This window comes from Mytilus galloprovincialis, chromosome 8 (assembly GCF_965363235.1).
Source record: "Mytilus galloprovincialis chromosome 8, xbMytGall1.hap1.1, whole genome shotgun sequence".
Classification (NCBI taxonomy): Eukaryota; Metazoa; Mollusca; class Bivalvia; order Mytilida; family Mytilidae; genus Mytilus; species Mytilus galloprovincialis.
The window spans coordinates 27,980,030-27,996,561 of record NC_134845.1 but is presented as its reverse complement, the minus strand read 5'-3'; the positions used below and the strand labels follow the sequence as shown (position 1 = coordinate 27,996,561).

At 33.2% G+C, this 16,532-nt stretch overlaps 1 protein-coding gene across 1 annotated transcript in view; it reads right to left on the bottom strand.

Moving 5' to 3' along the window:
• Nucleotides 1-6,174, bottom strand: part of LOC143085469 (WD repeat-containing protein 19-like) — a 30,389-nt gene extending 24,215 nt beyond the window's left edge. Inside the window, exons 1-7 of the mRNA XM_076261827.1 lie at nt 6,028-6,174; nt 4,639-4,733; nt 3,824-3,889; nt 2,528-2,653; nt 1,668-1,766; nt 1,103-1,316; nt 352-464 (exon numbers count right to left, since the gene is read on the bottom strand). Of these exons, the coding sequence (XP_076117942.1) occupies nt 352-464; nt 1,103-1,316; nt 1,668-1,766; nt 2,528-2,653; nt 3,824-3,889; nt 4,639-4,733; nt 6,028-6,033 (719 nt within the window). The 5' untranslated portion in view covers nt 6,034-6,174. The remainder of the gene's footprint in view (nt 1-351; nt 465-1,102; nt 1,317-1,667; nt 1,767-2,527; nt 2,654-3,823; nt 3,890-4,638; nt 4,734-6,027) is intronic.
• Between the last annotated feature and the right edge of the window lie 10,358 nt (nt 6,175-16,532).

Here is a 16,532-nt window from a genome sequence, read left to right as displayed (position 1 = left end):
AATAAGTTCCTGTAAACTTTTGCGTCTCAATTTAAAAATTTATGTAATTTTTTAAAAGACATTGATGCATGACGACAGCAGGTTATTCAGAGACAAATTTGGGTCATTCTGAGCAAACTTAACTAAATAACCAAAACTATATGAATGTCTATACTCTTAATTTTATTGATGTACATGCAAGTATGAATTCTCCAATAATGTAATTAATTTTAATATGATAAGAAACTTTTATATATTTTCAGATTTGGAATTTCTCAAAATTTTATTCAGACAAGGAAAATAAATTTAATAAAAATTGGCAAATTACTGTAGAAATTTTTATTTAATTTTCATAAATGCTATAGTACTTACCATCTATAAGATACAATGGTTCCATATCTTGGTTGAAAGGCCAACTCTATTGGATTATCTGGATCATTTAAGTTATACAAGAACAATGTCTTCTTCCCTATCACTACACTCACCTACAATATACAGAAATATATAACTCACAATATTTTTACATGTGCTTGATCACCAAGAATATTCAGAATCTATAACTAACAATGTCATTAGTCATCATGTCAGTGTAAAATTTGATAACCAAAATTCTGCAAAACCATATTGTCTTCTTTTGAAACTTAATCATAGGTATGCTTCTAGCAATAATCTTAAACGCAGGCATTTTAATAAAATCAGTCATTTTAATAAAATCAGGCATTTTAAGGGTAATGGTACCTTTAAGAATGATGTAAAATTTGACATTAAGAAATTTTAGGTGAACAATGTAAATTTTGGTTAATTACTAAAGAAATAATATATTAACACATTGCAAAATTTGAAATTCCAGTTACAGACAGGTAGATAAAGAATTTTATGCAGGTTCTTGTCCAATCAAAACCATTGATACAAAATATTTGCATTCCAAACAACACCATCGATACAAAATATTTGATTTCCAAACAGAACCATCAGTACAAAATATTTGCATTCCAAACAGAACCATTGATACAAAATATTTGCATTCCAAACAGAACCATTGATATAAAATATTTGCATTCCAAGAAGACCCATTGATACAAAATATTTGCATCAGAATTAAAAATAAGTCAAATAATCTTACAGTGTTTTCGCCAATCTGACTTCTTTCATCTCCTTTCATTTCAGAGAACTGCACATCTTGTGGTGGTGCCCGTAGTGATGTTTGTCGTACAGTGTCGCCCTCTACATTACTAACGGTGACAGAATTATCGTCACTACCTAGACAAAGCAGGTTCTCATTACTCCATGCTCCACATGTTATCCTTCTAGTATGTTTACCCAGAATGGGTACCTTCCTAAAATAGCAATATGTTTTATAGAAGTTATTTCCATGAACTGATGCTAACATTTCTGGGTTTTAAGAAATCAAAATATGAATACTTTTTAGAAATTCTACTAGGGAACACATTATTGTTGTTTTAAACCATCTTCAGTTTCTTTATTACTCTTAACATGACTTATGATTTTGACTTCACATCCATTTAGATAAGAAGGATAAAAAAGAAACTGAAGAGGTCCAGCGGCTGAAACATCTAAAAAAAAAAGTAGACAATACCACAAAATCTTTAAAAAAAAATGTAAATTCAAACTAAATATTATAAATAACATTTAAAAAAAGGCAATTAAATTTTTACACATTACAATACCTTGATGTTTGGTGGTTATAAATAAGTAAATTTCCTTTGGCTGTACCAACAGCTAAGTAAGGTCCTGCCTTGGCCCATAACAGAAATGTCATAGTATCTCTGAAATCGTACCAATAGAGAATGCATTAATATAGTATAGTTTTATACAGGTAGTAAAATAAACACATTTATAAGAATTTAAATGCAATTTGGTTTGAAGACAACATGGGTTTTGAATGAATGTAACTGTGTTACAGCAAATTTGTAAAATAAATGATGAGGTAGAAAACCAAAAATTTCAGGAGTTTTGTTTGATTACTGACTGAATAAGTTAGTGAATTCTTAAAGTGTGTATTATCATGTAAACACAGCACACAAGAGGAATCAGTTAGAAATATCTCTCAGTGTTATGTGCTGATGATTCTGGGTTCTTTACTCTTGATATATTCCATATGTAATGTACATCAGGATGGTAATATTTACATATATATGTAATATATGACAGGTTGGTAAATCAATGTTTTTTTTCACCTCCAATCACCAACATGATCAATTTTCAGAGTGGAACACTCAATACCAGCAAGGTCATTTCAGTTGTTGGATAGCTGTCTCATTGGCAATTGAAACACATGTTCTTAATTGTATATTGAATAGAATTATACATTATCAAAGTTAATTCAGTTATCTTAAAAAGAGTAAATTGGTACATATTAGTGTAAACTAAGGAGACACAAGGTTAAAAGTTGGTCAGTGTGACAACACATTTTAAACTTTACAAATATAGACTTATTTTCTGTGTCATTTGGTCTGTTGTGGAGAGTTGTCTGATTGACAACCATACCACATCTTCTTTGTTATAAGTATGAAATTTCTGAGCATACCTGAATCCACTGTCAATCTGTGAGGCACGGGTAGTGTTGGCATCCCACAATGTAACAACACCATTTTTATCATTAATAACAGCCAGTGAGTCACCATCTTTATCCCAAGCCATTCCAGTACACTGCCTGTAAAAATACAAATCAATAAAAAACAAGGTTGGCAAAAAAGCGGTCAATACTAGTATTGACCATGCCAGTGGTAAATACCGGTAATTACCGGGAAATACTGGCAAATACTGGGAAATACCGGCAAATACTGGTCGATTGAAATTTTGAGTGGTCATTACTATAAAAACCATTCTTTACCTGGTCAATTATAATTACTATTAATAATTAAATATAGAAAGTGTTCAAATCATTTTTAATGCTTTCAATTCTATTTCTATTGTAAATTCAAACAGGGATCTATATTGATTAATGTGTAGTAAAAATACAAATCAATAAAAATTAAAAAATTATCAATGTCTTATAATATCAGTCAGGGGTACTACTTGTACAAGTGTATTTTATTTACTTGAAGAAGTAAAAAAAAATATACACATACAAATAAATAAATAATGTTTAAATTATCTCCCCTTAATTTTCTAAAAAATTTACTTGTATAAGTAAATTTTTCTTACAATCCCACAAAAATCCTAAAGTTTTGAGATGTAAAATCATGCCTTTAATGATTTTTCCCAGGTTTGCTCAAATTTTTTCATTAAAGTTCAATGTTTCATCTCATTAATTCATCAAAGAAACTGATTGAGCAAAGACCTTGTATATTTGCGCAAGGCAATCAAAAATTGCTCCTTTGGGGCTTGTAAATGAGCAGTGTTATGAAGATAACAGACAAATGGGATTTTCATTGTCCATGAAATTACACTTAAATGATTAGTAAAGACATATGTAAAGGGTACACAATTTAAAATTCTATTAGAGCAAAGAAATCTTAAGAATTCAAGAAAAGAAGAAAGGATGATTTTTTTACTTATACAAGTAAAAAATTCTGAATGACTAAGGGACATAACTAAGGCAATTTTTTTTTACCTATACAAGTAAATAAAATTCACTTGTATAAGTATCCTACAAATTTACTTATATGTGTATATTTTTTTTTACTTCTTCAAGTAAATAAAATACACTTGTACAAGTAGTACCCCTGACTGAATATAGAGATGAGCAATAAAATGATTCATTTTGCATGAGAATCTCAAATATTTTTCTTTCATTTTTTCAACCAACTTACATGTATTTAAAAAGGTCTAATTGATAAATTGATAATACAATGTAAAAGGAGAAAATCTTTCTACTCACCCAGGCAAGTTGATTTCTTCTTTAAGCTCCCCATGTCTGTCATACAGACGAACAACATTGTCATTTCTAAAGAAAAAGATTAAGATTTTCAGTGAAATATTAAAAGAAAGAAGAAAACAATGCAACATATGTAGAAGTCACTGTATTTTGACTTCTAGAAGTCCTTTGTATTTGGAATTTGTTCTTTAATTCGTATTTCTAGAATTTCAAAGTGTAAATAAATTATATATTTTTGTATTGCATCTTGTATCTCTGATCAATAAACTACAAGTATGATAGGAAAATAAACCTGAGAGACATGTTGTACTTCAATGAATACATTAAACAAGAATGTGTCCCCAGCACACGGATACCCAACTAGCATTAACATTTTCTATGTTCAGTGGACTATGAAATTGGGGTACAAACCCTAATTTGGCATTACAATAAGAAAGATCATATCATAGGGAACATGTGTACTAAGTTTCAAGTTGATTGGACTTCAACTTCATCAAAAACTACCTTGACCAAAAACTTTAATCTGAAGCGAGACAGACAAACGGACTGACAAACCAACGAATGCACAGAGCAGAAAACATAATGCCCCTCTACTATCATAGGTGGGGCATACAAAACATTAGTTCATTGTAAGTGGACTCTTTCATGTTTATGAAAAACTGAAACTAAAGTGCAGCCAATTTAACAAAAATATTTTATCTGAAAGAAGCACCAGTTTTTATACAAAGTTTGAGCTACGCATATGATCTTGGCTTACTCTTCATCTTTTGTAGTTTTTTTTAGAAAAAAATACAATCTGCATAAAGTATTTTACTTACCCCGCTGTGGCTAAATAATTGCCTAAAGTTTTCTGCCAACTATATATCAGATTACCCTGGGATCCAAGTGTTTTGTTGGTCAATGTAAATACACGCTAAAATGAAAATGACAAAAACTTAATTTCCCTCTGTATACTATAACTTGGCCTTTGAGAAAGATAACTTAGTCTTTAACCCTTGTGATATCAGGCACTTTAAAATGTTTACTTTGGTAATTAGTTTTATCAATAAGTTGCAGCAATAGAAAACTTTCGAGTTCGATGCATTTCCGTCAAAAACTCTGGTTTTAGTGAACATCATTCATGCATTTAGGGACATCGTCACTTTTGTTCAATGTTGAGCGTATGGTTGAAAAACTACATTGCTATGTTGCACAAATTAGTCGGCAAATTAAATTCTTATAATTGACAATCAGCACTGCTGTCATTAGGGGATTGTGATTAAGTACTTACAAAACTAACTTTATTTCTAGTTTATCCTGCACAATGACGATCACTAAGACGCTTGATGAACGGTAATAGTGCAGGGATACAGGCCACCCCTTTTATCTGGTAAATGACGTTTTAAAGGTGTGCATAATTGACGAGTTTTTCCCAGTGACGGATGAACTCGAAAGTGGTCTATTGGGTAGCATACTTCTTGTGACCATGTGACTTGAACCGACTATGATAAAGACTCCTTTCTCAAATTAATTTCTGTACAGTTAGCAAAAAGCTGTAATCAATTCAAACTGTAAAATCCATTCCTCTACAAAGTCGTTTCATATAATTGGATGTATCATCAAAATGTACATATTTGCTGAACAAATAAAAATCATGGAGTTGATAAGATAGGAAGACATCAGATTTTATAAAATAAAATTGACAAACCTTACACAAGAGCCATATATGTATTGTCAATGGTAAGGGGAGGGTTGGCATCTTTAAACATTTTGAACCCAACCACATTCTTTTTCTGCTTTTCCCATGTTGGGAGTTCACTGTTCATAGCTAGAGAAGCTCTACTGTGATAGTCCAGGTTGGCATACATTTGTATTTATACACCTTTATTAAAGCGGCTTTATTGCTAAGATGATATAATTTTCCACTAAACGTAAAACTCCACTGCTTTAGTTTATCGGTTTTGAGGTATATTTTCTTGGTATTGGGTTTGAAGTGAGGTAGATGGTAAATAAAATCCTGAAGAGTGAATGGGCTTGATAAGAATTATGAAATCGGAAAATCATAAAATTTATCCAGACACAAAAAATGAAAAATACCAAAATGGCAAAGAAAGTCAAAATGCTCTTTTGTTTTGTCCTCTTTCAGTGTCGACTTTTGGGTATATATAAATATTTTATTTTCGTCGGTGCTTGACCATCAAAGTACATCAAACTGTTTAGATAGTTACCTTCATTGTGATAGCTTGCAGTTGATATTTTTCAAAGATTTGTGTACATATTCACCACTGGATACAGACCGCTGTGGAATGCGGGTCGTTTTGTGCTTTCTTAGATTGGAGAATCCTATTACGGTAGATAACTCGTGATATCTGTATAACTTCCTCCATTTAAGGTACACCTCCAAAATTTATAATAGCTGCCGAGCAGTAGAAAGCTCTACATAAGGATAGTGATCCGGCGGCTAGCCTGGGGTCCTGGCTAATCTCGTCTTGCGACGTACAGCTAGATTGGGCCGGGATGCCAGGCTATCCGGCGGCGGCATCGTTAAATCTATCAAACACGTTTATATTATAGAGGGTTAATTAATTGACGGTACCACGATTTCTCGAGGATTACAAGAACTAATTATTATATCAGCAAACAAATATTTATGTATTTAAGCTGTGAAGACAATCAGATTCTTAATGCTGTTGGAAAATTTATTCAAGTCAATATGAGTTAGATGTATTAATTTCTCATATAAATATATTATAATATATTATAGACCAAGGGTTTTATCATTTACAGTCTAATTGTATCGTGATTGTCACGGTATGTAAATTATATGATGTATCTATGCTAATCAATGTTCTTTTTCCTTATACTTGTATTCTCTACATGCCCCTTGTGGGCCTTTAATTGGAAATAAAATATATCTTATCTATCTTATCTAATATATCAAATGGCAAAATAAAAAGCTCAAACACATCAATCGAATTCAAAACAACTGTCATATTCCCGACTTCAGGGTACAGGCATTTTCTTATGTAGAAAATGGGGGATTGAACCTGGTTTTATAGCTAGCTTAACCTCTCACTGGTATGACAATCGCATCAAATTCCATTATATATATTGACATAGTTTCCTTCTTTCATATATCCTTCTCATACAGTCGACTCAACTTAATCTCGTACCCCTTCATTTTCTACTGCACAAAACCATTTCCCAAGTTGTTTTTTTCTAATTATATATGCAATAGGTCAGCTATATTTGGTATGTTAAAACATTTCATTATGTATGTCAGTCTGGCAGGTTTTATTTGACTTTGGTCTCATTTTCACGGTTCACTTGTTAGTGTTAAGTTTTTATGTTTCAGTCTTTTGTTCTTAACTTGAATCGTTTAAGCAACAAGACAATTATTTTTGGTGCATGGAATGATTGTAAGGTGCATATGTCTCTCTGCCAGGCATCCGCTGACCTTACCCTCACCATTTTTCATGCCGTTTGATGGTTAATGATAAGTTTTCCTGGTTAATATAAAAAAAGAAGATGTGGTATGATTGCAAATGAGACAACTCTCCACAATTAAGAGACCAAAATGACACAAAAATTAACAACTATAGGTCACCGTGCGGCCTTCAACAATGAGCAAAGTCCATACCGCATAGTTTAATTGGCAACACATTTTGTTATGTACCTAGTGTAAAAAGTTCATCGTTCTCTCCCATTTATAGATTGAACATGTCTTTCATTACAGTATACAGCTTCTGTAATTTATCGATGAAATGTTTTGAGTGTTATGTCTGTCCGTGATGTCTGGTACTTTCAGTTGGTACTCGTGGCTTCAGATGCAGATTCATACTGAGAAACATTAACCAAGTGGCACATCAATGACACCACAATCACCTTTGATAACAACATGTGCTTGCTCATGTGATTGGCCATTAGCCAATGCTGAAAATTCACAATTAGATTTGTGAACAATAAATTTTTCGTTATGGAATTCTGCAGCCAGCTGATGATGTGTAGGCTCAAATAACATCATGTCTCATCGTGCATTTTTTTTAAATTCAATTGTCAACACTAGATTTCAGAATTGAAATTGTGGACTTTGCGTCTTTCGCACCAGACATTAAACAGTAACACTTGTTGGCTTCTTTAATTAGCTTGTAGAGTGTGCTTACTGTAACCTGGTTATTTACTGTGTCCAAGTGACACGTGACGCAGACAAAAAGAATTATGTTGTTCCCGAGGAAGCAATCTCTGCCTCAAACTTGGCTCCTGTTCATTCCTTAATTATCATGAATCAGATTACCAATGGTCTTAAATGCTGCCATTTCAACGTGCAAACCCCAAGACATAATGATAATATAAAAAAGAAGATGTGGTATGATTGCCAATGAGACAACAATCCACAAAAGACCAAAATGACACAGACATTAACAACTATAGGTCACCGTACGGCCTTAAAACTTGTCATAATTTTGGGTCAATGTCACTGTATTTTGTTTTGTTAATGTGTAGATTGGCTCATCAGTACAAAGGGGGGGGGTCTACGTCATCACGCAGGGTGTCGACGATTGACCACCATCTTGTCGCTTCAAGGTAAGAATTTTACTTATTATGCCAGTTATATGAGGGTTATGATTATACAAAATAGTCCACCAAAGACTATATAAAGTAGGAAAATAAATGACCCATCGCTCAATAGTATTGGTTATCTCAATTTTGCAAACACTTCAATACCAGTTTTAGGAATTAGGTCAAACATGCAGGATATTGGCAAAAATTTTCATAACAACATCTTGATTATCAAGAACCGCCTACTTTATCAACAAATGAACATGTCCGAATTCTTCATTGTACTCGGGAAAATACTGGTTACTCACAAATATCCATCATTATGGTCGAAAAACGTCTTATATTTTAAAAATGGAAAAAAGATGTCGGCAACACATCGAATATCGAAGGATGTCGGGGACACACTAATATATTAACAATGTAATTGTCCTTTGATTTTATCAACCATTATAAGGATACGATAAAAAAAAAAAAAAAAAAAAACAGGATTAGTGTTCATTGACTGCTTCCATTTCATGCACTCAATTTCAGGATTCAATTTATGTAAATATTCGAAAAAAATAAATAATTATAGAAGGTGAAAATCAGATTTTGTTTAAGTTAAGCCAGGGGTTTTACAGGGGTCAATTATTGGACCGAGTCTTTTTGATCCTATATATATATATATATATATATTACATAAAATGACTGAATAAATAGTCAACGATTAATCTTACAGGGCGGTGGATCATGTAATATGATTCTGTACACTACATAATGTAATATATAAACAGTCAAAAAGGGTACAACATCACCATTAAATAACTATAAAATGAACAAATATTAGATATTTCGGATAACAGATATCCTTCTTCAATAATAGCACGATGTCAAATGAATCATGTCAATATATTCAAACTGAGAAACTATCAAAATCTTGAAATTTATACAATTTGTGCGAACACCACAGACGCTGGTACAATTTTAAAATTTCCAAACACGGCGCAAAGATTACAAAGATATGCCAAATAAAAATAGTTATTTGCGATGTGAACTGGCACAACTCTAAATTTCCAAAGGTTGTGACAGTTCAGATGTTATAACTGCATGGAGGGCAGTCCTCAAAGAAAAAATAAAAAATGCCCTAACCGATCCAAGTTGGTATAATATTTCAAATATGACAACGGTAGGGCAATTGCAACAGAAACTACATATTTAAGCCTCCCAAACGAATAGCATTTTAATAATGATTAGAAAAATAAGTTTAATCTAATAAGGTAAAATAATTGAACGTGGCTACGTACTTATACATCCATCCCAAATGAATGGAGCCCTGTAATTTAAACTGGTATTTTTTTTAAATCTTTGAACTGTAAAGTCAGTACGGAAGCCGGAGTTACTGGAAACAAGTGATGACAGGAAAATGAGTGACTCATTCTATGTTTTTTCATTTATGCCCTCTGGGGAAACTGTCCTCAACTTTCTTATCCAAAATCTTTCCCGAGCAACTCTGTCTCCCTTCGACAAACCCTACGGTGTTTATATATCTCAACTTGTACGATTCGGTCGTGTATGTAACAATGTTTTAGATTTTAACGAGAGAAATTTATGTATTACTGAAAAATTATTACACCAGGGTTTTCGATATCACAAACTAGTCAAAACATTTACTAAATTTTATCATCGGTATAAAGACATCATTCGTAAATATAGCTCAACATGCAGACTTCTTATACGTTCAGGTATTTCACATCCAATTTTTTATGGAAATATTCTGTATAAAGCACAAAGGTGTCAGTATTCACCTCAGAAACTTACAAAACCTTTGAATAGACTTATTAAGAAGGGATATAATTACGATACTGTTGTCAAGTCATTAAAGATTGCATATTTTGGCGTTAATATTGAGTCACTGATAAGGTCCTTGCGTCGGAACTAAACACATTTATTCTAAAAACAGTTGTTGGCATGACACGGGTTATGTTCTTCTCATATATGTTATGATGGTATGATACTAAACCCCTAACGGGAAGGATTGTGCCTGATGTTCATATGATGAAATCATAATCTTTCAGTCAGTTTAATTGAAGTCTGGAGCTGGCATGTCAGTTAACTGCTAGTAGTCTGTTGTTATTTACAGGGCCGTAACTACATTGAGGCAAATGAGGCAAACGCCTCATGTTGGAAATTTAAAAAAAAAAAACAAAAAAAACTGAAACAAGATTGTCTTTTTATCAACCTGAATTTTTTTCACGGAAAGTGTCTTGCAAGTCTCTCTGATGTTGCCCCTGCATGTTTTTCGTGATCCATGTTTCTATTTTACTTTCAGTTTTCAGAATTGATGGTCTATTAATTGTTTGTACTTCTGTGTCCAGGGTTTGTCTTTTGTTCATTTATTGTCCTACTTTATAATTATAGTCTGCAGAGTGTTGATTTTCATTTGTAAACTGTGGTTTTGCCATGTTGCATGTCCACCGATGTCCAGACATTGTACGAGAAACTATTTTAAGAATATACGATGCTACTGGACATAAACAAAAACTGTCGTTTCTGCATGGAGAATTGAACTTGATATCAAAGAATACAAAACTGGCTCTTTTTTTGGAGATAAAACTAGATAGCTGACATGGTTTAAATTAAAGTAAGACCACCAATTTCCCGGTATCAAATCATCTTTAAAAACAATGTATTGTCATATGACCTTTTACATTGAAGGATTAAACTTGCATGAAGTCGTGTTCAGACTCTTAAACAGAAAATAAAAGAATATTGAGTAAACGTGCACAGGACCTTATCTCAAACAAAGTCAATGCAGAGAAAAAATACAAATGATCAATGGCCAAAGTTTTTTTTCCTATTCTTCATCTTGATAGTTGAAGGAGGGTCTTCAACAATAAAAGAATCATTCATACCGTAAAACAAGGTCAAGATGGTCCTTAGTGTCGACTTAAGCAGTACTAGTACTTAAAATATAAACTGCACTGTCACTATATTTAAATCTAGTCATAAAAAAATCACCAAAGTCTGAATTAAGCACAATACAAGACAAGAACAGACAGACATAATTATTATGAAAATTTCGGTTTTTGCTTTATCCTACATATCGATCTACTTTTAATGTTGTCCCCGTAAAACCTAAAGGTCTTAAATTACAATGAGTTTTTGCTTTGAGACAAGAATATTGTCGAAAGAAATAGCTTAAAATTAATTGCGTTTCAATGTAAGAAAGAGTCCGGGAAACGCTCAGAATGCACCATCTTGCGTTATTTTTCTTAGAGCTTCTGGTGGCGGCCCCAGACCCCTCGCCAAAAATATATTTTGCCTCAATATTATAAGAGGCTAGTTACGGCCCTGATTTATGTATTATTGTCATTTTGTTTATTTTCTTTGGTTACATCTTTTGACATCAGACTCGGACTTCTCTTGAACTGAATTTTAATGTGCGTATTGTTATGCGTTTACTTTTCTACATTGGTTAGAGGTATAGGGGGAGGGTTGAGATCTCACAAACATGTTTAACCCCGCCGCATTTTTGCGCCTGTCCCAAGTCAGGAGCCTCTGGCCTTTGTTAGTCTTGTATTATTTTAATTTTAGTTTCTTGTGTACAATTTGGAAATTAGTATGGCGTTCATTATCACTGAACTAGTATATATTTGTTTAGGGGCCAGCTGAAGGACGCCTCCGGGTGCGGGAATTTCTCGCTACATTGAAGACCTGTTGGTGACCTTCTGCTGTTGTTTTTTTATTTGGTCGGGTTGTTGTCTCTTTGACACATTCCCCATTTCCATTCTCAATTTTATCAAAAAGACTTGGTCAAATAATTGACCCCTGTAGAACCCCTGGCTTAACTGAAACGAAATCTGATTTTCACCTTCTACAACTATTTTTTTTCTCGAATATTTACAAAATTGAATCCTGAAATTGAGTGCATGAACTGGAAGCAGGCAAGGAACACTAATCCTGGGTTTTTTTTTTTTTATCGTAAGGACAATTACATTGTTAATATATTAGTGTGTCCCCGACATCCTTCGATATTCGATGTGATCATGTGTTGCCGACATCCTTTTTCCATTTTAAAAAAATAAGAGGTTTTCTGTCATACAAGTCCTTGTTGCAATAGATTCTAGAGAGGTTTTCTGCCATACAAGTCCTCTGTGCAATAGATTCTAGAGAGGTTTTCTGCCATACAAGTCCTCTGTGCAATAGATTCTAGAGAGGGTTTCTGTCAAACAAGTCCTCTGTGCAATAGATTCTAGAGAGGTTATCTACCATACAAGTCCTCTGTGCAATAGATTCTAGAGAGGTTTTCTGCCATACAAGTCCTTTGTGCAATAGATTCTAGAGAGGTTTTCTGTCATACAAGTCCTCTGTGCAATAGATTCTAGAGAGGTTTCAGGGGCGGATCCAGGATTTTGGAAAGGGGGGGCGAAATTTTTAAAGATCGCCGAGCGGAGCGAGGCGAAAAATTTTTTTGGGCCCTTTTTTGGGCTAAAACATAAAATAAAGTAATATGCACTTTTTTTAAAAACCGTTCATGGCGTGGGGCATATTTTGTAGTTGCTGTAAAGGTGTTTAGGGTTGGACATTTTCGATGCTGTATTCTCCCTATTTTTTGTCTATCATATAAGAACATTCGGGTCAGACATTAAAACCCCTGCCACAAAAAAATATGCCCGTTTTATTCATCATGTTCATTTAATGCCATACAATTCTGTTGGAAATATTCATTTCTAATAGCAAAAAGGTGGACAAGATTTTTGTTTTCAATCCAGGTACGGCCAACATTTTTCATAAAGGTCACACCCAGCAGGCAGGTTGCAGTCTGGTCTTGAAAAAAAGTATTCCATATATCAGTTCGGCGAAACAGACATTCCGGTTAGACATTACGGCAAAAATCAGAGTCATTTTTTTTTCTCTCAAATATCTAAGACTGTCTCCTTAAATCCATTGGTTCGTACTTAATTACGACTATCCAGAGCTTAAAACGACTGCCCCAGGGATCATTATTCAGCTATGTTATTTTAAAATAGGCTGGGGCGTTTGGGGCTTTTCGTAGTTAGATGACTCTTTTGCTGTGGAGTGAGAGTCTATAGAGTATTACTTTCTGTTTGGTAGTATAGTGAAATAGAAGTCAATACTTCGTTGCTATGAAGGTGTCATGATTGTCATCCTCACTCAGCCTGAGCATTGTGTTACTGTAATTTGACAGAGAGACGCACTGGTCGACTCCACCGTAGGGAATCACATGACTTTGATAATCAGTAAATTTCAGCAAAATATATCTTTCTAAGTAAAGAATTGTCGCATAAAAATTAAATACTAGAGTACTAATTAAGGTACAAAGGAAATGGCAAAGTCTGATTAATCATTTTACCAAAAAAAAAAAAAAAAATGTCCGAGCAAAGGGGGGGCGTACGCCCTCTACGCCCCCCTCTGAATCCGCCACTGGGTTTTCTGCCATACAAGTCCTCTGTGCAAAGGATTCTAGAGAGGTTTTCTGTCATACAAGTCCTCTGTGCTATAGATTCTAGAGAGGTTTTCTGCCATACAAGTCCTCTGTGCAAAGGATTCTAGAGAGGTTTTCTGTCATACAAGTCCTCTGTGCAATAGATTTTAGAGAGGTTTTCTGCCATACAAGTCCTCTATTGCAATAGATTCTAGAGAGGTTTTCTGCCATACAAGTCCTCTGTGCAATAGATTCTAGAGAGGTTTTCTGTCATACAAATCCTCTGTGCAATAGATTCTAGAGAGGTTTTCTGCCATACAAGTCCTCTATTGCAATAGATTCTAGAGAGGTTTTCTGCCATACAAGTCCTCTATGCAATAGATTCTAGAGAGGTTTTCTGTCATACAAGTCCTCTATTGCAATAGATTCTAGAGAGGTTTTCTGCCATACAAGTCCTCTGTGCAATAGATTCTAGAGTGGTTTTCTGCCATACAAGTCCTCTGTGCAATAGATTCTAGAGAGGTTTTCTGTCATACAAGTCCTTGTTGCAATAGATTCTAGAGAGGTTTTCTGACCATTATGATAACCTATGAAAAAGAATCCAGTCTAAAAGAAAAGAAACGGTTTAATGTAACTGATTTAGGTGTTCAACATTTTTCATAGTAACCATTTGGTTTGTATTTTTCATTTGCAAAGAGATAAAAAAAAAAAAAAAAAAAAAACTTGCATCATTTATTTGTTTTAGATATGTATTTCTACCCTTTTCAAATATCTTGTAAATTCAGTTAAATATCGAAACACATAATCAACTTCCACTTATTTTGCACTGACTTTCATTTCAAATTTAACAACTGATTTGCATCAAGAGGATCCATGGAAATACCTTTCGAAATACAAAAAAGTGCTAAGTGCATTTTCTTCAAACGATAGCGGAGAGGAAGAACAACAGATGTTGCTGTCAATTACCATGGAATAGCTATTGTTTCTTTGATGAGTTGAAAGAAATCCCTTCTAGGACACTCAACTAAACATTCGGATTCATTAAACAATTTCGGAAAGCAAATTATAGAGCAAAAAAAAGAAGCAGTTACTTTAGAAACTTAGTTTAAACTCCAGAAGAAAACAAGACGCAAAAATGGAAATGAGTATAGAGAGAACAAACAAAGTATTCAAAAGAACACGAAAAAGAAAATCTAACAATAAATTGATGAAAGTTTTTGCTATAATTCACATGTTTCCAAACTTTTCATGTGAAATTTTAAAGTATATATTTATATTATTACGTTTAAAATATTAATTATATTATATTATGCGAGCCTGTTCTGATGAACAATGCCATGATTATATATTTTGCAAAGGAGTAGGTTCAGTAAGACCCCTTTTTGGCCCCAAAATTAAGCAGTTTTTCCAAATTGTGAAAATGTAATCTTTTAGCTATTTTTTGGAAAGTAAAATGCTTCTGCTACATAAATATGTGCTGTTTTTGACAATACAATGTACATATATCGTGTAATAGCATCATAAAGTCATGCTAAATTACTGAAATCTTCACAATTATAGCATTTTAGTTAAATTTTAGACGGTTTCCGTCTTAAATGAAAGTGGCCGCATTCGTGTTCATTCATAATATTGAAATGTAAGTTGTATTTGATGATAATACATAACATATATAAAGGTTGAGGATGAACACGGATGCGGCCACTTTCATTTTTGACGAAAACCATCTGAAAAGTGACGTATTTTGGCATATTTGTTAGATTTTTCATATTTCAGGTTCAATCGGAGCGTTTTTAATGACTGAATCAGTTAAAATCTTTTATATAAACCAATCGAATCAACTGAAATAGACACTTAAGTGTTTAAAAAGAGTCCTAAATATCTCGTTAGATGAAACTGAAATTTGGGGCCAGAATCGGCCCTTACCGGACCTACTCCTTTTACCTTTTATACAATCATGAGTTAAGTTATAACCTGACTAGGCATTCTAAATATTTACTGTTAATTAGTTTTAATTTTGTGGACGATAATTTTGGAAAATGGAGAACTGTTGTGAAACGCAAATCCAAGTAAACAAGTGTATGTATTGGTCTAGATTGAAGTTTTCTTAATTTAATTTAAGCGTGATTGCCGTATTTAGTCAATTTCTGATTGCATCTTTATACTGTTTTGTAAGTGTATATACTTGTGTGCATAAATTGATTGTTCTGATAATAAACTATATTACCATTAACATGTTGTTAACAGAGATAAAATGTTGTGTTCGAGTTGTACAAAATAGAGATATAAGCCAAAGATCAAACAATTTTACTTCACCAGATGCGCTTTTCAATAATTTAAATTAGCTCTTCAAATGAAGATCAAGGACTTAATGTTCACAATTTCAAAATCAAATACCTATATTGAAGAACAAATAAAACCAAAGAGGGCCAAAGATTGATGTTTTAATTCAAAATGATGTCCAAATTTTTTTAAAGAAATTTCACTTAACAAAATCTGTGTTTTCATTTCAGAACCAAGGTACAAGCTGCATGGCTAGTGATACCCAAAGACTAACTGTTAACCAGCAAAGATTAATGGTACCAATATTGCTGCACCAGATGTGCATTTCTCCAGAGAGATGTTCCAAATATGATTTTAAGAAATATTTTCACTAGAAGTTTAATTTTTACATGACTTTCCTTTTTAAAAGAAGAAAGTAAATTTGGAAATGCATATCATAGATATAGGAAAATGTGGTATGAGAGCCAA